The sequence below is a fragment of the Dendrobates tinctorius genome, unplaced genomic scaffold, assembly GCF_039654945.1.
Source record: "Dendrobates tinctorius isolate UK_male_01 unplaced genomic scaffold, ASM3965494v1 ptg000387l, whole genome shotgun sequence".
NCBI lineage: Eukaryota > Metazoa > Chordata > Amphibia > Anura > Dendrobatidae > Dendrobates > Dendrobates tinctorius.
In genome coordinates this window covers 1,661,866-1,687,010 of record NW_027362053.1, presented here as the reverse complement: position 1 = coordinate 1,687,010, position 25,145 = coordinate 1,661,866, and the positions used below count along the sequence as shown (strand labels likewise).

The 25,145-nt window shown below is 42.6% G+C and overlaps 1 protein-coding gene across 5 annotated transcripts in view; it reads right to left on the bottom strand.

Annotated features, from left to right (window-relative positions):
• UNC93B1 (unc-93 homolog B1, TLR signaling regulator) overlaps positions 1–25,145 on the bottom strand; it is a 60,994-nt gene that overhangs the window by 5,959 nt on the left and 29,890 nt on the right. For all 5 annotated transcript variants that reach the window (XM_073563394.1, XM_073563393.1, XM_073563395.1 and 2 more), the window contains 8 exons: positions 19,438–19,591; positions 13,626–13,787; positions 13,377–13,506; positions 11,389–11,482; positions 11,179–11,306; positions 10,918–11,100; positions 10,336–10,609; positions 9,024–9,142 (listed from right to left, as the gene is read on the bottom strand). In XM_073563394.1, coding sequence (XP_073419495.1) covers positions 9,024–9,142; positions 10,336–10,609; positions 10,918–11,100; positions 11,179–11,306; positions 11,389–11,482; positions 13,377–13,506; positions 13,626–13,787; positions 19,438–19,591 — 1,244 coding nt within the window. The remainder of the gene's footprint in view (positions 1–9,023; positions 9,143–10,335; positions 10,610–10,917; positions 11,101–11,178; positions 11,307–11,388; positions 11,483–13,376; positions 13,507–13,625; positions 13,788–19,437; positions 19,592–25,145) is intronic.

Sequence of the window (25,145 nt, the reverse complement as noted above, 5' to 3'; positions counted from 1 at the left end):
CAGAAAGAAAGGGGAAATCTAAACTGCCCCAGAGCAGACCCCAAAGCAAAAGGCAGCCCCCAACATATAATGACGGTGAAGCAAGATGAAAACACTAACACAGACAGAAAGATAGACTGTGCAAAGATGGGGCCCAAACTACCTAGATAGGAAAGGACAGGAAGGCTGCTGTCTGCAATCCGTGAAAAACCCTATGAAAATAAGAGCCAACAGACTGACAGTGAAAAAGGCCCTGAAGACGCTAGGCTTCAAAAAAGCTATGTCAGTACTCAGGAATATTCTGAAGACAGAGCAACAGGCAAAAGGAGATTCAGCTCACCCCAGCAGGGAATGGCAGAATCCAGAAAAGCAAGGAAAACAAAAACAAAACCTAAATGCAAACAGGCAAAGCAGAAAACTTAGCTTTAGGGAAGCAGGAATCAGACTGGTGTCCTAGAAGTCCACAGAGAAATCACCCGCAGGGCAGAAGGGCGTCGGCAGCTTATATCCAGTCAGTGACTCCACTCAGCCAGTCATCCTCATTAGTCTCAGGTGCCTGATAATCAGGCTCATTACCTTCCTTTACCAGAATAGGGAGTTCACCAGACCTCAGTGACGAAGGGGAAAATGAACTCACAACAGTGAACACTGGATGGACAACAGCAGTTTTGCGCCTCCTGCTCTTTCCATTATGATCTGTGGGGCTGCATTACGCTCTTTGGGGCAGCATTACACTCTATGGGGTTGCATTATACTATATATAATATATGGGGGCTGCATTATATTTTATCAAGGACTATGGGGAGTGCATTATACTATATATACAGTGGGTAGAGAAAGTATTCAGACCCCTTTTACATTTTTCACTCTTTGTTTCATTGCATCCATTTGGTAAATTCAAAAAAAGTTCATTTTTTTCTCATTAATGTATACAATGCACCCCATCTTGACAGAAAAAAACAGAAATATAGACATTTTTGCAAATTTATTAAAAAAGAAAAACTGAAATATCATATGGTCATAAGTATTCAGACTCTTTGCTCAGTATTAAGTAGAGGCACCCTTTTGAGCTAGTACAGTCATGAGTCTTCTTGGGAATGATGCAACAAGTTTTTCACACCTGTATTTAGGGATCGTCTGCCATTCTTCCTTGCAGATCCTCTCCAGTTCAGTCACGTTGGATAGTGAACGTTGGTGGACAGCCATTTTCAGGTCTCTCCAGAGATGCTCAATTGGGTTTAGGTCAGGGCTCTGGCTGGGTGTATACTATGATTTATTTTTAATGGTTTCAACACTCCAATTAATTAATACCAACTATTGATATAGTTTCAATCAGTTATACTATATTCAGCTCTTTGAACCTTCCTAGAAGGTCATTGAAACTTGTTTCAACCAGATAGTCCAATTGTCCAAGCAGAGCAAATAACTGGCTTATCTACCAACAAAGGACCTTCATTGCCATAATTAGATTGGGTGTGTTAACTTTCCCCATGGATTGTCAACTGGTGAAATCTCATCTATTTGGCCTCAGGGGGTCGTCTCACTGGCATCCAAGGATAGATACTGTTTAAGTCCAACACTTACTTTGGGACATCAAAGGCTTTAGATAAATTTTTACATATAAAAGGAGGGTAGATGAGCAGAGGGGGAGAGACACAGAGAAAGAGATGTGACAGCCCAGAAAGGACCCGGAGCTGAGACTATCTGAACAATGTAATGTATGAATAATGCCTGTTTCTGATTAATGCATATGTATTTATAGTTTTATATTGTTTATTATTTGATCTTATCACTTTATATAGTAAATCAATTTAGTAAATTCAATTCTTGTGTGAGCATTTTCTTATTCATCACAATCCATTGGAACCCTTACAATACACTGGGCCAGTCAAGAATGGTCATAGAGTTGTTCTGAATCCACTCCTTTGTTACCGTATATACTCATGCATAAGCTGAAATTTTCAGCCCATTTTTTTGGGCTGAAAGTCCCCCTCTCGGCTTATACGCGAGTCATATACCGGGGGGATCGGCGGGGGAGGAGGAGCGGGGGTGTCAGAGATCATACTCACCCCCTCCTGGCTCGTTTTTGCAGCCCCCCTGCTTGTTCCATACTCTCGGCACCCCTGCTCTTCCAGCTTCAGCGGTCACATGGCACTGCTCATTAAAGTCATGAATATGCGCATATACATGACTTTAAGGAGTGGTACCACGTGACCGCTGAAGCAGGAAGAGCAGCGGTGCCGAGAACATGGAACAAGCAGGGGGGGTGCAGAGACGAGCGCCAGGAGGGGGTGAGTGCATAGCCGGCAACGCTGATGAGCAGCGGGCAGCAACGGAGGTGAGAATACAGTTTTTGTTTTGCTTTTTTTGTAACAGAGGCAGCGGCAGCAGCAGCAGCAACATGATGGGGCCACTCACTGTGCAGCATTATCTGGGGCCACTCACTGTGCAGCAAAACTGGGGCCACTCACTGTGCAGCATTATCTGGCGCCACTCACTGTGCAGCATTATCTGGCGCCACTCACTGTGCAGCATTATCTGGGGCCACTCACTGTGCAGCATTATCTGGGGCCACTCACTGTGTAGCATTATCTGGGGCCACTCACTGTGCAGCATTATCTGGGGTCACTCACTGTGCAGCATTATCTGGGGCTAATCACAGTGCAGCATTATCTGGGGCCACTCACTGTGCAACAAAACTGGGGCCACTCACTGTGCAGCATTATCTGGGGCCAGCAAAACTGGAGTCACTCACTGTGCAGCATTATCTGGGGCCACTCACTGTGCAGCATTATCTGGGGCCACTCACTGTGCCGCAAAACTGGGGCCACTCACTGTGCAGCATTATCTGGGGCCACACACTGTGCAGCATTACCTGGTTCCACTCACTGTGCAGCATTATCTGGGGCCACACACTGTGCAGCATTATCTGGGGTCACACACTGTGCAGCATTATCTGAGGCCACTCACTGTGCAGCAAAACTGAGGTCACTAACTGTGCAGCATTATCTGGGGCCACTCACTTTGCAGTATTATCTGGGGCCACACACTGTGCAGCACTATCTGGGGCTTCACACTGTGCAGCATTATCTGGGTCCACTCACTGCGCAGCATTATCTGGGGTCACTCACTGCGCAGCATTATCTGGGGCCACTCACTGCGCAGCATTATCTGGGGCCACTCACTGTGCAGCAAAACTGGGGCCACTCACTGTGCATCATTATCTGGGGCCGCTCACTGTGCAGCAAAACTGGGGCCACTCACGGTGCACCCTAGGCTTATACGCGAGTCAATAAGTTTTCCCAGTTTTTTGTGACAAAATTAGGGGGGTCAGCTTATACATGAATTGGCTTATACACGAGTATATATGGTATTTTAGCTGTGTACGAAGGGTCATTGTCTTGTTGGAAGGTGAATCTTCGGCCAAGTCTGAGGTCTAGAGCACTCTGGAAGAGGTTTTAACCCAGGATATGTCTGTAGTTGGCCGCATTCATGTTTGCTTCAATTACAACCAGTCGTCCTGTCCCTGCAGCTAAAAACACCCCATAGCATGATGCTGCCACCACCATGTTTCACTGTTGGGTTTGTATTAGACTGGTGATGAGCAGTGCCTGGTTTTCACCACACATACCGCTTATAATTATCACCAAAAAGTTCTATCTTCGTCTTATCAGACCAGACAATCATATTTCTTATAGTCTGGGAGTCCGTCATGTGTTTTTTAGCAAATTCTATGCGGGCATTCATATGTCTTGCAATGAGAAGAGACTTCTGTCGGACCACTCTGCAATAAAGGCCCAACTGGTGGAGGGCTGCAGTGATAGTTGAATTTGTGGAACTTTCTCCCATCTCCCTACTGCATCTGGAGAGCTCAGCCACAGTGATCTTGGGGTTCTTCTTTACCTCTCTCACCAAGGCTCTTCTCCCACGATTGCTCAGTTTGGCTGGATGGACAGCTCTAGGAAGACTTCTGGTGGTCCCAAACTTCTTCCATTTAAGGATTATGGAGGCCATTGTGCTCTTAGTAATCTTGAGTACTCCAAAAATTCATTTGCAATCTTGGCCAGATATGTGCCTTCCCACAATTCTATCTCTGAGCTCCTTGGCCAGTTCCTTTGACCTCATGATTCTCATTTGGTCTGACATGCACTGTGAGCTGTGAGGTCTTGTATAGACAAGTGTGTGCCTTTACAAATCAAGTCCTATCAGTTTAATTAAACAAAGCAGGACTCCAATGAAGGAGTAGAACCATCTCAAGGAGGATCACAAGGAAATGGACAACATGTGACTTAAATATGATTGTCTGAAAAAAGGGTCTGAATATTTATGATCATAAGGAAATATACCCTAAAAATGATACTTTATTAAATTTAAAAATAACCAAAAACTTGGTTATGCACCAAAAACAAAAAGTGACAAAAATCAAATCAAAAAAGTGTTCAAACCAAACCCCAATAAGGGAACAACTAGGAATCCCTGTTAAATATCCTGAGCTTTTAACTGCCTGGCCGCGGAGGTTGGCACCCTAGGGGGGGACGTTGTGGCGCCCCCGCTCAACGATGACTGTCCCTAGGGACCCTGATGTACCCTGCAGCCACTAGGGTTACCCTCTACCCAGTAGTAAAGGGACCCCTCATTCTAGACAATATAGCTACTGCTCTAAGGAGGGCCCTATGCCCCTTGTAGTTAAAATCAATAGAACACATTCAATCCACATTAACAGGTGGTATCAGGGGAGAATTATAAATGAAGTATTTCTATTTTCACACATAGACTATTATTGATCTTGTGGTCATAGGATACTTTCTCAAAAATATCACAATCACTAGATTCAAACTAATGCCAAATGGAGATAATGACTCTCCTGATGCCCAATGGCTATCATATATGGCTCAAATAGAAATTCATGCTAGCATATAAGCAGTATACACAGGATTGCAACAGCAATAATCCACTCTGTTATCAGTGCAATTGCTATCATAAACAGTTTGGTGCCCAATAGCTTCAATCCATGGCTCGGATAAACACTTTCACTTCACAACTTAATGCCAGCATATACGGTATATAAAGAACAGAGCTACAACAGCAATGCCCAATGGCTATCATATATGGGTCAGATATAAATTCATGCTAGCATAAACGCAGTCAACACAGATTTGCAGCAGAGATATTCCACTGTGTTAACGATACATGACGGGTGGTGGGAGACACAGATGATTATCGTTGTTGCAACTCTGTGTTTTTACATATATGCTGGCATTAAGTTTTAAAGTGAAAGTGTCTATCTGAGCCATGGATGAAAGCTAATGGGCATCAAGCCGTTTATGATAGCAAATGTATCGTTAACACAGTGGAATATCTCTGCTGCAAATCTGTGTTGGTTGCGTTTATGCTAGCATGAATTTATATCTGAGCCATATATGATAGCCATTGGGCATTAGGAGAGTCATTATCTCCATTTGGCATTAGTTTGAATCTAGTGATTGTGATATTTTTGAGAAAGTATCCTGTGACCACAAGATCAATAATAGTCTATGTGTGAAAATAGAAATACTTCATTTATAATTCTCCCCTGATACCACCTGTTAATGTGGATTGAATGTGTTCTATTGATTTTAACTATAAGGGATACAGGGCCCTCCTTAGAGCAGTAGCTATATTGTCTAGAATGAGGGGTCCCTTTACTACTGGGTAGAGGGTAACCCTAGTGGCTGCAGGGTACATCAGGGTCCCTAGGGACAGTCATCGTTGAGCGAGGGCGCCACAACGTCCCCCCCTAGGGTGCCAACCTCCGCGGCCAGGCAGTTAAAAGCTCAGGATATTTAACAGGGATTCCTAGTTGTTCCCTTATTGGGGTTTGGTTTGAACACTTTTTTGATTTGATTTTTGTCACTTTTTGTTTTTGGTGCATAACCAAGTTTTTGGTTATTTTTAAATTTAATAAAGTATCATTTTTAGGGGATATTTCTTTATGATTATATTGTAGACCCTTGTGTATTATTTAGAGATTGTCTGAATATTTATGACCATGTGATATTTCAGTTTTTCTTTTTTAATACATTTGCAAAAATTTCTATATTACTTTTTTCAGTCAAGATGGGGTGCAGAGTGTACATTAATAAGAAAAAAAATTAACTTTGTTGAATTTGCCAAAAGGCTGCAATGAAACAAAGAGTGAAAAATGTAAAGGGGTCTGAATACGTTCTGTACCCACTGTACTATATTGGGGCTGCATTATACTCTATCAAGGACTCTGTGGAGTGCATTACACTATATGTACTATATGGGGGCTGTATTATACTCTATCAAGGACTATGAGGAGTGCATTATACTATATGTACTATATGGTGACTGCATTATATTCTTTTGAGGACTAAGGGAAGTGCATTATACTAAATCTACTATATGAAGGCTGCATTATGCTATATATACTATATGGGGGCTGCATTATACTATATGTACTATATGGGGGCTGCAGTATACTATATGGGGGCTGCATTATACTCTATCAAAGACTATGGGGAGTGATTTATACTATGTGTACTATATGGGGGCTGCATTATACTCTATCAAGGGCTGTAGGCTATGTATTATACTGTATGTACTCTATGGGGCTGAATTATACTCTATCAAGGACTATGAGGTGCATTATACTATGTGTACTATACTGTATGTGGCTTCATTATACTGTATCAAAGACTATGGAGTGCATTATACTATATAAAGGACCATAGAGAGAGCATTGTACTATATGGAGGACTATGAGGTACATTATACAATATGGAGGACTATGAGATGCATTTTACTATATTGAGGACTATGGGGAGTATATTATATTATATGGAGGACTATGGGGAATGCACTATACTATATGGATGACTATGTGGTGCATTATACTGTATAGAGGACTATCGGGTGTGCAATACACAATGGTGACTATGGGGGTGCATTGTACAATATGGAGGACTATGGGATGCATTTTACTTTGGGACATTGTCATGCTGGAAGACCAAGTCACAACCCATATTCAATGCTCATACTGAGGGAAGGAGGTTATTAGCCAAAATGTTGTGATACATTACCCCATCCATTCTCCCTTCAATATGGTGCAGTCATCATGTCCCCTTTGCAGAAAAGCACCCCTAAAGTATGATGTTTCCCCCAACATGCTTCACGGTTGGGATGGTGTTCTAGAGGTTGTACGCATCCTTCTTCTTCTTCCAAACACGGCGAGTGGAATTGACACCAAAAAGTTCTATTTTGATCTCATCTGACCACATGACCTTCTCCCATGCCTCCTCTGGATCATCCAGATGGTCATTGGCGAATGGGCCTGGACATGTGCTGGTGTGAGCAGGGGGACCTTGTGTGCCCTGAAGGATTTTAATCCATGATGGCGTAGTGTGTTACTAATGGTAATGTTTGAGACTGTGGTCCCAGCTCTCTTCAGGTCATTGATTAGGTCCTCCCGTGTAGTTCTGAGCTGACTCTTGACCTTTCTCAGAGTCATCCTTACCCCACAATATGAGATCTTGCATGGAGCCCCAGGCCGAGGAAGATTCACAGTCATCTTGTGTTTCTTCCATTTTCTAACAATTGTGCCAACAGTTGTTGCCCTCTCCCCAAGCTGCTTGTCTATTGTCCTGTAGCCCAACCCAACCTTGTGCAAGTCTACAATTTTGCCACTAGTGTCCTTAGATAGCTCTTTTGTCTTGGCCATGGTGGAGAGGTTGGAGTGTGCTTGATTGATTGTGTGGACAAGTGTCTTTTCTACAGGTAACAAGTTCAAACAGCTGCAACTAATACAGGTAATGAGTACAAAGTAGGAGGGCTTCTTAAAGAAAAACCACCAGGACTGTGAGAGACAGAATTCTTGCTGGTTGGTAGATGATAAAATACCTGTTTCATGCAATAAAATGCAATTTAATTATGTAAAAATAATACAATGTGATTTTCTGTTTTTTTTTTTTTTTCAATTTCTAGATTCTGTCTCTCAGTTGAATTGTACCTACAATATAAATTACAGACCTCTCCATTCTTTGTAGGTGGGGAAACTTTCAAAATCGGCAGCGTATCAAATACTTATTTTCCCCACTGTAGTGACATGGAGGCACCAGCCTCAACGTCCATAGTCAAGAAGGTTTAATCATCATCACAGATGCAAATTCTTTTCTGTAAAGCCCCCGTCTCACATAGCGAGATCGCTAACGAGATCGCTGTTGCGTCAACAGCGATCTCGCTGTGTGTGACACATAGTGGCGATCCGGCCCCTGCTGCGATGTCGCTGATCGAGCTCGAACGTCCAGGGCCATTTTTTGATCGCTGGTGTCCCGCTGGCCAGCATGCATCGCTGTGTTTGACAGGGACAAAGATGAACGACCTCAATACTACAGGTCTGAGAGACAGGGTCCCAACGACCGTCGTATCATTCCATATCGTTGCTGAGTCGCTGTTGAGATCTAACTGTTTGACATCTCACCAGCGACCTCGTAGCGACGCACCAGCAATCCCTACCAGGTCGCATCGTTGTCAGGATCGCTGGTGCGTCGCCAAGTGTGACAGTACCCTAAGAGCAGAAAGACTATGGAACTCTCTGCCACATGATTTAATTTTTTATTCACTAAAAAAGTACAAGGAGACCTGGATACCATTCTTAAAATAAATATAATATTACAAGTTATGGGCACTAGATTCTGTGATGGGACATTGATCCAGGAAACTAGTCTAATTGCCATATGTGGAGTTGGAAGAAACTTTTCCCCTAATATGGATTATTAGGGTTTTTGCCTTACTCTGGATCAACATGCTAGGTTATAGGATGAACTTGATGGACTTATGTCTACCTTCAACCTTAAAACTATGGAACCTTTTTCCAATGGACTGTTTATGTGCTATAAAACCTTAAATGGTTTCTCCAGCCTTTTTATAATTGAAAGCAGAGGTTGCCAACAGTCAGATTCATACCTATTAATAAAGATGGCCTATGCTATGATGGCTATAAAACCCTTTTAAAGAATGATAAATGGATTATATAATTTACTTACCATCATTGGCAGTCCAGACCAGAGATATACAATGAATATGGCAAGTGCTTGGAGCCAGTGGTAGATGGTGAAAACAAAGTCTTGACGTCCTTTGTCCTCATAAAACATGCCTATTAAAACTGGAGAAAAGGAAACATCCTTAAATAAGCAGCCCAGTTATGCGACATATCCCTCATTGTTGGGCTTGCAGCAAAGGAGTTTTTTCAGGAACATAAACAATAGTCTACTTACAGCACTGGAAATATTGTTTTTTAATAGATGCTAAACCAGTTTAGGACTGGGCCATCTACCGTTCCTGACCAGGTGTTTTCCGCTTTTATCGTACATGTGATTTTTCCATTGCTTGGATGCTCAAATAACTTTTGCATTTTTGTCCTGACACATGAGGTGTAATTTTTGCTATTCTCATAAACTCTATTTTCTATGTTTTTACAGTATCGACATGAAAATAAAAGAAATACGTTTTTCATTTCTTTATGATCACAGGACCACTAAAATACATTTAGAAATGTGTTTTTTTTCTTTGGATAAATACATGTAATTTTGAGATCATGCTGCGGTAATTCATCATAGAGTATGCTTAGTGTTCCGCCTAAAGGGGTTGTCTACTAGTTGAAAACCCCTTCTCAATACCTATGTTTTCCCTCTGTAAAGGAATAACATCTATACTCACCTCTGGTGCTGGCGCCATTCCATCAGTGCCAGCACTGGCTCTCTTGGGGCTCGAGTGACATTGTTATGTCACATGACCCCTGCAACCAATTAGCGCTTCACTCGCCCCTTCCCTGCCCTTTGGCCAAATGAGACATCCAGAGGAAGACAGAGTATTCATAGCTCTAATGTCCTTCGAATGTCAATTATGTCGGTAGGTGAGAGTATTGAAGCCAATGCTGATTGGCAGCAGGGATTACGTAACATAACAATGTCACGCAAGCCCCAGGAGAGCAAATTCTGTCACAGCTAGTATGGCGCCGGCAGGAGGTGAGTATAAGTAAATATTATTATTTTACTGGGGAGAAACATAGGGATTGAGAAGGGGTTGTCTGTAGTGGACAACTCCTTTAATTCTTGTGGATTGCCAGTGGATTTATTGACTGTAGGAAAGCAGTGAAATTTGCAGAAAAATCCATGCTGCATTGTTTGTTCACGGGCTTACAGTTTTTTTACTATATCCATAATTTTGATATGTTTCCTTGAAATAATTACCTAAACACAAATCAAAAGAGCAAAATGTCCATGTGAGAAAGAGGCACAAAACTATTGAAATTAAACACCCATACAAATCATTTGTTTCTGAAGAGCTAATACTCACTGCTGACACTGGTCTTGTTTAGGGCACTGCCAATACCCCACAGGGCTGCTACCAAGTACAGCACAGGACTCTGGGACTGATCCCTGGGGGTTGGACTCCAGAAAAAAAGTCCAATCAGGAGACAGGAATGGAGTAATGGTCCAACTAGCAATGGGATTTGTCTTGGAAGGCGGAGGAAAGAAAGTGCAAGGGAAGAGAAAACGCAGCATGACACACCATAAGCTGTTAGGAGGTATGGAAGAGTCTCCAGTCCAAGAGAGCATACCCCATAACCCTGTTTGATAAAGAGAATACAGCAGAGTAAGTGTAAAAAGCATAAAAGATAACATTATGATCCATCTTGATTTCTGATCTGCACTTAAGTTCTGCAGAAGATAGTGGAAAAAAAATGGCATACAGGAAGGGTCTCATGCATGAAACTGAGTGCAGGCCGCCCACAGCAATCAACATGATTTTATCTTTTATTATTTCCCATACCAGATCTGCTAAACAGTCAACTACGTATGGTTAGATTTATTGGGCAATCATATAAATGGCATCATCATCATCCTTCATCATCATGCAACTGGCAGTGTCACTCACCAGAGTAAACCCTGTGCAGGCAAACAGAACCTCAAATCCAGTGTAAAGGAAGTATGGAGCCAAACAACGCAGGCGATAATCTCTGGCATGTTTGAAGGGTAACTGGAATATATTTCCCCAGCCGATACTACGGAGATCGATCTCTTCAGTTGGACGATATGCAGAACCGCAGAGAATCAGGATCTGAACAAATATGTTAAGTAGAAGCATCATATACACAATTTTCATTTGCCATTGAGAACAAATTTTCACCTCTCTTACCAAAATCATAGATGACAGGGCTACCAGCATAAGAGCGCTTTCCATATAGATAAGATTCACACTGGATGGCAGAGAATGGAGCACAGTTAAGTTAAATCCTGGAAGAAGTCCAGATTGAATGGAGGCACCTGTAAGGAGGGCATGGGATACATTGCAGGTCGTACGTACTCTCTAGGGCTGGACTCAGAGGAAGGGCAGCTGCTCACTTACCGCACTGCTTGACGTCACATAATGTGTGGTTATACCCATATAAGAATTTGCTGAGGAAGAAGTAAACTGGGAACTGGGATAAGATAAAACACAGCTGGAAAGAGAAAGGAGAGACAGATGTAAGCTAGAAGAATAGAAGAAAAGAGAGACAGACAATACGTCAATCAAAAGCACACCCCAGGTTTATGGTTTATGTATTGTCTGTCTCTCTTCTTGATGCATAATCTACTACTTCACAAGATGCTAGCACCCTATGTGCCATTTCTGGTATTTAGTGGTGACCCCTAACCTATATATGTACTAGATACAGAAATCTGTCACCAGATTTTAGCTACACAATTGAGAGAAACATGATGCTTGGCCAGACATCCTGATACCATCGATGTTATTGAGATGCTTACTGCAGTTTTGATACAATCATAGTTTTATCTCCTGTAGACCTAAGAATGCTGTGTTCTGTATAATCCCATATCCAAGAAGTATCGGTCAGACGCCTCTCTCACAGCCAAACCAGATCTCCCACTTTGCACTGATGAGGGGCAGTACCCCGAAACACAGTGTCTGCAAATGGAGATTCTGGTTTGGCTTTTATCCTAAGTCATGTAACTAGGCTCGTTAAAGGGTCAACATTCACTTTTAGGATTGCTACCTCCAATAGGTGGCACTAGAGTTCTAGTCCTCTTCCTCTCTGAAGAGACAATTTGCATAATTAGCTGTATAATCCCACTCACACCACTAATTGGCAGCTTTCTATGTACACTGTACATAGGCAGAAAGCAGCCAATCAATGGTGGGGGAAGGGTTATACAGAACTCATGCATATGTAGGACTACATGGCAGCAGGTTTACTAGTCCTCTAATGATAATTTCCTGCTGATAAAACAGTGACTTTACCAAAACTACAGCAAGGGGTTCAACATATTCCACAAGAAGGTATATCATGTGGAAAAAGAAGTGAAAATAAGAGTTAATATTGATTGTTAAAAATAATTCTTTATTAAATATTATTAAAAGGAGAAGTTAAAAAGACAGGGCAAAAGGCCTCCAAAAAAGGGGGATAGGCTGCGGCAAAACAGTTAGAATGATGTAAAAAAATAATATTACACACACAATAATAACCCTGTAGATTTAAATATAAATACAAAAATGGTTCTTGCATGCAAAAGTAATAATAATAATTCCTGCCAGAGTCAGTGCACCATAGTAGATGACGATGAACACATTGCTTGTTGCTACTAGGTTTTGCAAAAAAGGCAATATTGCATGTTGCCTGTGTGGCTGTGGAAAAAGTAGATGTAAATTAGATGTAAATATAAGAGGTATTGACATGCAAAATAATCACTGCAGGGTTCAACATGCCTCAGTAGACAAAAGCCATTGTTTGTTACTGCTGAGTATCTGCAAAGGAAACAGTATTGCACATTGCCCATGTGACTATTAGCGTCCTGAGTGTGCTAAAGGGTTAATGAGTAAAGTGTGCCAGGGAGCTGCACAGAGTATAATAGAAATAAAGTGCCTGATATAAACCGGGGACTGGTTGTTAATACCTGTTAGAAGAATGTGCCAGATTCAGTGCAGCGTCCACCGGTAACAGCTGAGGGAATGCCGCAGGCGTCTCCCCCCGCCCGACGAGCGCCGTTTCGCTATGTAGCTTCTTTCAGGGGTTTTTTTGTGTCAGTTAAAATCCGCCAAAATGACTGAAAGCGGATTTAATAAAGAATTATTTTTAACAATCAATATTTTCTCTTATTTTCACTTCTTTTCCCACATGATATACCTTCTTGTGGAATATGTTGAACTCAGTATTGAAGTGACTTTGCCTTTCTAAAAAAGGACTGTGAGATTTATTTTCAAAGCTACAGCAAGCAGCTTAGTATGAGACACATCGCTTAAATCAAGGTCTTTGTCACTACATTATGCTGCTCTCAGGGTAGTTGGAAAATCCTGGTGACAGAGTCCCTTTAAAACATACTGTGATGGTCACTTACATGGAAGATAGAGAAGAAAATGCACTGAAATATGATGATGTACTTGTGACTGGCTCCTCGTGGCAGCCTGCGCTCTTCTCGCGTATTCTCCTCTCTATAATTTGCAAACTCATAATATCTTTGAGCCATCCTGAAATGAGAAGTCCCCACAAGTTAGCATTCTGGGTTTTATGTTGCATTCACTAAATCATATAAGAAGGATTAGGCTGCTTCTCCGTTTCATAGCAATGGAAATGAGCAAAGTCTTACCTAGTAATGTAATTGCCTATTGATGCCCAGAATGGGACGATCATGGCTCCAATGACTGTGGCAGAAGGGACAAGTGTGTAGTATTTTTCCCAGTAGTTGGTGGAGACAAACAAAGCATAGATTCCAGAGGACAGGAATATCATCCATTTTGTACCAAAATACCTGAAATGTAAAACTCTGATAAACCTTGAAGGTACTGATCTAATAGTATGTACAGAATGCTCTTCCAAGAGTCTCATGACAATGTTCATGCATTACTTTAAAGACTTCCTTTTCCCTTTAAATCTGTATATATTAGTGTTAATTAAAATCAATAATAAAAATAGATATCTTTGAAAAAAATAATTTTAAGAATGTTCAGATATTTTAAATATTTACATACCGTATATTCTCGTGTATAAGTCGAGATTTTCAGCCCATTTTTTTTAGGCTAAAAGTCCCCCTCTCGGCTTATACGCGAGTCATATACCGGGGGTGGGCAGGGGAGGGGGGGGAGGTGTCAGAGATCATACTCACCCCCTCCTGGCGCGGTCTCTGCAGCCCCCCTGCTTGTTCCATGCTCTCGGTGCCCCTACTCTTCCTGCTTACAGCGGTCACGTGGTACCGCTCATTAAACTCATGAATATGCGCATATACATGAGTTTTATGAGTGGTACCACGTGACCACTGAAAGCAGGAAGAGCAGTGGCGCCGAGAACATGGAACGAGCAGGGGCGCTGCAGAGACCGCTCAGGGGGGGTGAGTATAACGGGTGAGCCATATTCACCTGTCCCTCAGCTGCGCGTCGCTCTGCTGTCTTGCGTCCTCTGGCAGTGACATTCAGCTCAGAGGGCACGATGATGTAGTTAGTACGTGCCATCTGCCTGAAAAGTCACTGCAGAGCCGGCAACGCTGATGAGCAGCGGCAGCGACGGAGTTGAGAATGTAGGCTTTTTTTTTTTTTATTGAGGCAGCAGCAGCAAAATAATTGGATTACCTTACGCTACCTGTGTAATTTGGGGCCACTCACTGTGCAGTATTATAAGGGGCCACTCACTGTGCAGTATTATAAGGGGCCACTCACTGTGCAGTATTATAAGGGGCCACTCACTGTGCAGTATTATAAGGGGCCACTCGCTGTGCAGCATTATATGGGGCCACTCGCTGTGCAGCATTATAAGGGGCCAATCACTGTGCAGCATTATAAGGGGCCACTCGCTGTGCAGTATTATAAGGGGCCACTCACTGTGCAGTATTATAAGGGGCCACTCACTGTGCAGCATTATAAGGGGCCAATCACTGTGCAGTATTATAAGGGGCCACTCACAGTGCAGCATTATCTGGGGCTACTCACAGTGCAGCATTATCTGGGGCTACTCACTGTGCAGCATTATAAGGGGCCACTCACTGTGCAGCAGTATAAGGGGCCACTCACTGTGCAGCATTATAAGGGGCCACTCACTGTGCAGTATTATAAGGGGCCAATCACTGTGCAGCATTATAAGGGGCCAATCACTGTGCAGTATTATAAGGGGCCACTCACAGTGCAGCATTATCTGGGGCTACTCACAGTGCAGCATTATCTGGGGCTACTCACTGTGCAGCATTATAAGGGGCCACTCACTGTGCAGCAGTATAAGGGGCCACTCACTGTGCAGCATTATAAGGGGCCACTCACTGTGCAGCATTATAAGGGGCCACTCACTGTGCAGCATTATAAGGGGCCACTCACTGTGCAGCATTATAAGGGGCCACTCACTGTGCAGCATTATCTGGGGCCACTCACTGTGCAGCATTATAAGGGGCCACTCACTGTGCAGCAGTATAAGGGGCCACTCACTGTGCAGCATTATAAGGGGCCACTCACTGTGCAGCATTATAAGGGGCTACTTACTGTGCAGCATTATAAGGGGCTACTTACTGTGCAGCATTATAAGGGGCCACTCACTGTGCAGCATTATAAGGGGCCACTCACTGTGCAGCATTATAAGGGGCCACTCACTGTGCAGCAGTATAAGGGGCCACTCACTGTGCAGCATTATAAGGGGCCACTCACAGTGCAGCATTATAAGGGGCCACTCACTGTGCAGCATTATAAGGGGCCACTCACTGTGCAGCATTATCTGGAGCCACTCACTGTGCAGCATTATAAGGGGCCACTCACTGTGCAGCAGTATAAGGGGCCACTCACTGTGCAGCATTATAAGGGGCTACTTACTGTGCAGTATTATAAGGGGCCACTCGCTGTGCAGCATTATAAGGGGCTACTTACTGTGCAGCATTATAAGGGGCTACTTACTGTGCAGCATTATAAGGGGCTACTTACTGTGCAGCATTATAAGGGGCCACTCACTGTGCAGCATTATCTGGAGCCACTCACTGTGCAGCATTATAAGGGGCCACTCACTGTGCAGCAGTATAAGGGGCCACTCACTGTGCAGCATTATAAGGGGCCACTCACTGTGCAGCATTATAAGGGGCTACTTACTGTGCAGCATTATAAGGGGCTACTTACTGTGCAGCATTATAAGGGGCTACTTACTGTGCAGCATTATAAGGGGCTACTTACTGTGCAGCATTATAAGGGGCCACTCACTGTGCAGCATTATAAGGGGCCACTCACTGTGCAGCATTATAAGGGGCCACTCACTGTGCAGCATTATAAGGGGTCACTCACTATAAATATTCAAAAACATTTAACCTACTGATGTCTCGATTAATTTTATTTTGATTGGTATCTATCTTTATTTTTGATATTTACCTGTAGCTGCTGCATTTTCCACCCTAGGCTTATACGCGAGTCAATAAGTTTTCCCGGTTTTTTGTGACAAAATTAGGAGGATCAGCTTATACATGAGTATATACGGTAATTAAAAGTCATGTATAAATAACTATGAAGACCACCGATGTCTGCTATAAGTAGACTTGAGACAAATGTTAACGCAAACAGCTGTTTTTCAAAGGGGGAAACTGGTCCAGTTTAGATCAAAGATCTACTTTGTACAATTTATTTTCTTCACACAAAACAATGCAAAACTGTGAAACAGAAAAACACAGGACTGTTAGTGTAATGTACAGGTATGCCATGCTATTGCATCTGTTGCTCTGGATACACTCTGTCTGGAGGAAAGAAAGGCAAGGCAGCCACAGGCAAAGCTGGCTTCAATGACTCCCCTCATGATACATATGTGTGATATTAGAAATATGCCCAGCTGTCATTCTGAACAATTCATTCTTCAAATCACTTATTTTATGTTTAATAGATTATAGGTAGGAAGCAATAACCCAAAAATACCAAAGGATCCACAATAAAGGTCAAGTACAAAAACATTTATTGTCTAAACATAACACTTTTCCAGGGAATACCCTTTCTCAGAAAAAAAGACAGTATCTATTTTGGACAATAAAAGTTTTCAAGCTTGACCTTTAATGCGGATCCATAGGTATTTTTTGGTAGCTACTGTCTTTTGATCTGATGAAGGAGATTCCCTGGATATGTGTTATTTTTAGACAATAACTGTTTTATACTTCACCTTTAGCGCAGACCTTTAGCTACTTTTTTGTTATTATTACCTATTCTACAAACCATTTGGACTTAATCATGGGGTGCGAAGTTCTAGTTCTGCTTCATAAATTATTTTGCTTTTAGTTGATTTGATACCAACCAACATATGAAAACGAGTGCACACAAAGGTCTCATAAAAACTAACAATTTATTAAATATACTTAAAAAAGATTTAAATAAAAAAGACATACATATACCCAAACAGAATGTTCCTAAAAGTGGCACCAGTAAGGTCTGTTTCACACATCAGTTTTTGTCATCAGCTAAAATCCGCTGGCGGACAACGGATCTGTTCCTGAACTGACCACAACGTTTGGCACTGGACCGTTATTTTAACGGATCCGTCGAAGGAAGAATTTTAAAGGAACCGCTGCCTGGGGAGGAGAGAGAGAATTTTTTTCAGCCGCCAGAACAGGGGTTAGGGTTAAATTTGCGGCTGAGGCAAATCCTCCGGGCATGCACAATGTAAAATGCGGATCCGGCCGCCCGAAAAAATGTTGCATTGTCCGTCCAGGCATGTCGGCGGAAGCCAAAATTTTGGCGGATCCGTAAAAAAACGGATCCAACAGATGGCCATCCGTCAAGATCCGCAATGCAACTCAATGGGAAGAAAAATGGATCCGCTAAGCAAAATGGCGGATCTGTTTTTTTGCAAAACGGCGGATTTTGACTGATGGTAAAATACAGATGTGTGAAACAGGCCTAACATGTACAAAGTAAGAGATGTAAAGTAACACAACAGATTCCAAATGTCATGATCCAGGCTGGATCTGACAAGATAAATGGATAAGTGAACTTTTTTCCCTTTGGCTAGTTGCCAAAGTGGGTGGATTGCCCCCGGTGGCCATTAGAATTATTACACGTGGTGTCATTCATTCTAAGTTGCCCCGGTGGTGGTGAGTGGTATTGCACCTTAGTTTTAGGGTTAATGTGCACGCAATTACAAATCAGGTGTTAGGGAGCCAGGTGGGTTCAATCACTGTTGGTGATATTGATTGTGTGTTAGTCATTCACAAGGAGGCCTGGGTGAAAGAAGGAGCTGAACATGAGTCCTGCGCAGCCCAGCCAGAGGGGACAAGTGGCAGCTAGGTGGTCTGCAAGAAGGGCTGGCATGGCGTGGTGGAGTCACAGTTTATGGTGCTTGCAGGAAGTGCTTGCATGACTTGGTGGAGTGACGACTATGGAGAGAGTTGCACTCAGCATGCGGGACTTGGTTGCTGAGAGCTGGACTCAAGCATGCTGGACTTTTTGGGCAGGAGCTGAACTCATCTTTGGGACTCTGTTACTGGACAGCTACAACTGGTGGTGGACTCTGCTCCAAGGCTGCACTGTGGTGAAGGATCCAGTTATGGTGATGGATCCGGGTGGAGGAGAAGATGCACACAGGTGGTGGGCTCTGTTGCTAGGAGCGTATGCAACAGAGCAAAGCTAAGTGGTGTTTCCCCTGTTTTGTCATCTTTCCTCATGTGTGTGTTTTAGTGCAGTGGTGGGATTAGTTTCCGCACCGACCAATTCCCTAGTGATGGTTTAGGTCAGGACGAGCTAGGGTTTTTAGGCTCCTGTTGCGCGCCCGGTGTGGAACTGACTTAGGGAACGTTAGGAGTGCAGGGACACTGGCTCAGGGGAGCTCAGGAGGTCTCCACTTCCCTATTCCCTATCGCAGGGCCCACCATTGTTAATGTTACCCAGGTTCCCCTTTATTATTTAAATTCGCCTTACTGGAGGCGGGGTTTCCAGATTTACGTGTAATACCTAAATTCGCCTGTTGGAGGCGGCGTATCCAGCTGCACGTCTTATTATTTAAATTCGCCCCACTGGAGGCGGTGTATCCAGGGTCACGTGTGTCATATGGGTTCGCCTTGCGGTACTCGCTGCGTCCAGACACACGTGACCGTGACACCAAAGAGGACAAAGAACCCCATCTACGTGATTTTTCAAGTCAACTAACAAGTGTCATGACTGATACTAGATACCTTATGCATTTTTTCACTAAACTAAGTACTTACATACAAGATAATATGTCAGTGAAAAGGGGGGGTCTGGTACATGTGTTCTTAGTCCACCTGCCCAAACTCACGTTTCACACAGAGGCTTCGTCATGGGGCGTCATAATCAGTATTTGTTATATAAAAGTAAAGAAGCTCAAGTATATTAATTTTTCACTTTTATTCAGGGAACTCTTGTCTTCAAGGGACTCCTCTCAATGTGTCACAAGTGATTACAAATCTAATAGCTTGCATTACAGTAAGCTATGCAACATATACTAACCTGATAAGAACTGGAGTATATAGTAGGGCAGCAATTGGGGTGACGTTAATACCCATCAGCATCTTGTTATCAATATCCTGCAATCCTACATTACCATATTTCACTTCTCTGTAAGTTTCATCATAATGTAGAATCAGCTGCATCTCAAGGAGCCCTGAAATGAAAGGATGGCAACATCATGACATGACTTATGTCAGTATATATCATTCTTTCTATCTAGAATGCTTTCATCTTTCCATCATAAAAGAAGTTAATCTACCATAGTGATGTGGATAAAAGACAGTTCCTACATCATGGAAAAACAGGTACAACTCCATAAGATTTTCTTCCAGAAAATAATCTGATCTGATTCCAATATGCAACAACTCTGGATTCACAATGCAATCAATTCTGGAGCCATCATTTTAAATGGTTCCACAACGCATCACATTTTGTGTTGCACCATGCGTTGAGAGATGCTGCTGCATGCTAGGCCGGACAGTTGCTGCACAACCTCTTTAAATGAATGTATACTGACTGAATGCTCTTCAAACTTCCCTTCATTTTCCCCCTCATTGTCAAATTTATAGTTATTAATTGAAACAATACTTCTTGTTCTCATTATAATAATAATAATAATAATATAATAATAATAATAATAATAAATGTTATTTCTATAGCGCCAACATATTCCGCAGCACTTTACATTTCAGAGGGGATTTGTACAGACAATAGACATTACAGCATAACAATAATCATATAGAGTATAACAAATACCAAGAGGAATGAGGGCCCTGCTCGCAAGCTTACAATCTATGAGGAAAAAGGGGAGACACGAAAGGTGGGTGGTAACAATTGCCCTGATTGTTTGAACCAGTACAGACACAGAGGGCTAATGGATGCATACAGCATGTGGGAACATGATGCGGGGAACCTGGTTATGGTAAAACTTTTGGCTGTGCCACACAGGGATAGATTAGGTTAATGTGTTGAGGCGGTAGACCAGTCTGAATAAATGCGTTTTCAGGGCACGCTTAAACTTGTGGGGATTGGGGACTAATCGTATTGACCTGGGAAGTGCATTCCAAAGAATTGGCACAGCACGTGTAAAGCCTTGGAGACGGGAGTGGGAGGTTCTGATTGTTGAGGATGCTAACCTCAGGTCATCAGCAGAACGGAGGGCGCGGGTAGGGTGGCATACTGAAACAAGGGAGGAGATGTAGGGTCGTGCTGAGCCATGGAGGGCTTTGTGGGTGAGGGTAATAAGTTTGTACTGGATTCTGGAGTGGATGGGTAGCCAGTGTAATGACTGGCACAAGGTAGAGGCATCGGTGTAACGATTGGCAAGTAATATGATCCTGGCTGCAGCATTCAAGACAGAATGGAGAGGGGAGAGTTTGGTAAGAGGGAGACCGATTAGAAGAGAGTTACAATAGTCGAGACGAGAATGAATAAGAGAAACAGTAAGAGTTTTTGCGGAGTCAAAAGTAAGAAAAGGTCGAATCCTAGAAATGTTTTTGAGGTGCAGGTGACAAGAGCGAGCCAGTGATCGAATGTGGGGGGCAAAAGAAAGCTCAGAGTCAAGTATGACCCCAAGACAGCGGGCATGTTGCTGGGGAGTAATAGTGGAACATTAAACTTCTATGCAATCAAATAGCTTATAAATAGATACATCATATGGTCGAAGTATAAAACAAGCTCAGGAATTGTACCACACTTGGAATTTTTTTCTCAGTTTTTCAGTACATTATATGGTAAAGTGAATGGTGCCATTAAAAACTACATCTCCTACTGCAAAATACAAACCTTCGCAAGGCTATGGTGATGCAAAACTAAAAAAGTTATGGCTCTTGGAAGAAGAGTAGGAAGAAAGTAAAGCACAAAAATGTAAAATATGACAGGTCATGAATGGGGATAAAGAAACCCTGTGAGCACGATTTTGTAATGTAAGGTAAAGACATAACTGTAATGGCGCTGTTATACTGTTTAATTCCTTTGGTGAAGAAATCTACTTTGTTGTTCTTCTTTAGTAACTATTTGAAGTTTTCTACTAATTAGATTTCATGCACAGGGGCCCGACTGTACACGGGGTCTTCTCCTCCCTCACTGTCTGTGATTCCCGGCCTCTCAGCCTGCTTACGATCTGTGAATGACCTGACTCCTCTGACATGTCAGCACTGACCTGTCATTCACAGATTGGAAGAGGGCAGAGGGACTGGGGAATCACAGACAGTGAGGGAGGAGAAGACCCAGTGTACAGTCCGGCCCCTGTGCACCAAAATCTAATTAGCAGAAAGTTTCAAATGGTGATTAAAGAAGAACAAAGCGGATTTCTTCATCAAAGGTATAAATATAAACAGTATTATAGAGCCATTACAGCCATGTCTTTACATTACAAATTCGTGCTGGCAGGTTCTCTTTAAGATCAGAGATTATGCCACCCTATTTTATTTTGTTCACATTAATGTAATTTTCAAACATGTTACAAAAATGTTGATGTATCCCAATCACTTTTATGCTACGATTCTACACTCCTAGTTTTATGGGATGTGTCACGGGGTCCTTCTCTGGTATCACACAATCAACAGAGCGAGGGAAGTGTGAACAATCCCAAGACCTTTATTGTATGCAAAATTAGAAAGTCTATAAACAATCCACCACACTGAGGAAACAATAGTTCAGAACACCAATGAAGTTCAGTAACAGGATAAAATGTCCAGGGAGATGAGAGTCCAATAACCAGCAGCCAGAGGATAAAAAGTCCATACGTTTCCCTTTCTCTCTGACGTGCTGTGTGATGAGATGAGATGTGGTCTCTCCATCTCAGGGTCTTTTATACCCCAGAAAGGTAAACTATTTTTAGAATTACCCAGTGTCCTTCAGTACACCCTCACATTCTGTTTCCTCTTTAGAAGTCAACAAACTAGTTTCAATACAATGCACAATTAGCATATCAGTACACATCAATAGACAAAGATAAATACACACTATGTACAGTCAGGCTGCCAACAGTAAGGGTACCGTTACACCTAGCGACTCACCAGCGATCCAGGCCAGCGATATGATGCGGTCAGGATCGCTGGTGCATCGCTAGGTGGTCGCTAGTGAGCTGCCACACAGGCAGATCTCACCAGCGACATAGCAGGGGACGGGGGTCGCTACTTACCTGTCAGACGCGGCGATCCTGCGTCCTCCCACCCGGCTCCACGCGTCGCTCGTCGTCACAGCAGGAAGCGCCGCAGGAAGTGGCCGACGAGGAATGATCCAGGAGCTTCTCGCGCGATCAGCGATAACCAGCGGGGGAGCCGGTCGGAGGTAAGTATCACATGCAACGATATCGCTAGCAATATCGCTGCAACGTCACAAAATCTGTGACTTTACAGCGATATTGCTAGCGATATCGCAGTGTGTAACGGGGGCTTAAGTGAGCTAATTCAATTATCAGCCTTTTGGAAGGTAATTGAGACTCCAGACAATATGGGGAATACACAAAATGATACAGGGCAACAAGAAAACATTATGAAAATCAGTGAAATTGAAATATACACAACATGATATCCACATAGCCTATCACACCATCACAGGATGATTGTGTGATGCCTCCTGTTCGTCAACGTGCCAGCTGAACTGAGAAATATTGGTACTTCACTCCGGAAGATCGAAACATAAGCCAAGATGTCAGCACTTTATCATTGATTGTCCTAGTTGTTTGGCGAACAACAACGAACTGGAATTACAGAAAGAGGTGCACAGAGCTGAACTTCTGCACTGATGGATTATCAGATCAGAAGAATGACATTTAGTGATCTATTCCATACTGCAAGTGAAACTGGATGCCACATACCCATGCCTAAAGCAAACTATCAGAAGATGCAAGCATTACATTGAGCTACCAGCCAGACATCCAGCTACAGGTGTTCCATTGACCTCATATGTTGGAGCAAAGCACAATGCCAAATGGTATATGCAGCAATGGAGGTATATTCTCTTCAGACATGAGTCCCACTTTTGTCTTGGAAGAAATGATAGAAAGGGATTGATCTGGAGACCACGTGGGCAAGGCCATGAAGCAGATTTCCAGAGAAAATGTCATACCAGTTCTACTCTGGGAATTATGGTATAGGGTGGAAAAATGTACATTAGTGAGGCCCCTCTAGTTTTCATTCCAGATAAAGTAACAGCTCGACATTGCATTGATTTAGTGGTAGAACTCGAGGTCTATCCATTTATCCAAAGTGTCCCATGAGACATTTTTGAACACAAGTTCACTAGGCCTAATGTTGTCCATGCTACTGTGAGCAGCCTATGTAGTCTAGATGTGCTATCATGACCTGCAGCATCTCCGGACTTGTATCCCATCCAGCAAATCTGGGATGCCATTGTTTGGAAAATGCAAAGTGTGCTGCTAGTGGCACATCTTGATGATTTCTGTAACCAAGTCCAAATGTTTTGAAACTTCTGTTTCCATTCTTTCATCATTTGCATAGCATTAACATGTCTATCCATCCTGTGATTTTCATTGATCCATGACTTTTCCGTATTGGTGTTGGAAGTTCAATGTTGAATGTATAAAATGTTTTTTTCTTTACAGAGAGTATATAATTGTAGACTATGTTATTTTTGAGGTCAGATACAAGGAGCTGAAGGTAAACTAATCAAATTTGCAGATGCTGCAAAGCTAGGAGGGATAGCTAATACTAGAGAAGACAGAGAAATGATTCTGAAGGATCTAGATAAACTTGAACAATGGATTGTATTTAACAGAGAGAAATGCACTATTCTACATCTGGGCAAGAAAAACGAAAATTACATCTACAGAATGGGAGGAATAGAACTAAGCAACAGCAAGTGTGAAAAAGACTTAGGTATACAAATAGATCACAGACTGCACATGAGTCAACAGTGTGATGCAGCAACTTAAAAGGCAAACACAGTTCTAGGATGTATTAAGAGAAGCATAGAGTTTAGATTAAGCGAAGCAATTAACAGGGAGAAATGCAAAGTACTACATCTGGGCAATAAAAATGAAAAAAGCATATATAGAATGGGAGGAATAGGGCTAAGTGACAGCAAATGTGAAAAAGACTTGGGTATACTAATAGATCACAGACTGAATATGAGTCAACAGTGTGATGCAGCAGCAAAAAAGGCAAATGCAATTCTAGGATGTATTAACAGAAGCATACAGTCTAGATCACGTGAAGTCATTATTTCCCTCTACTCCTCTTTGGTCAGACCTCATCTGGAATATTGTGTCCAGTTTTGGGCACCACATTTTAAAAAAGACATCAACAAACTGGAGCAAGTTCAGAAAAGAGCGACCAGAATGGTGACCGGTCTGCAAACCCTGTCTTATGAGGAAAGGTTGCAGGATTTGGGAATGTTTAGTTTGCAAAAGAGAAGACTGAGAGGAGACTTAATAGCTGTCTATAAATATCTAAAGGGCTGTCACATTGTAGAAGGATCAACTTTATTCTCATTTGCACAAGGAAAGACTAGAAGCAATGGGATGAAACTGAATGGGAGGAGACACAGATTAGATATTAGAAAAAACTTTTTGACAGTTAGAGTGATCAATGAGTGGAACAGGCTGCCACGAGAAGTGGTGAGTTCTCCTTCAATGGAAGTCTTCAAACAGAGGCTGGACAGACATCTGACTGGGATGATTTAGCGAATCCTGCTTTGAGCAGGGGGTTGGACCAGATGGCCCAGGAGGTCCCTTCCAACTC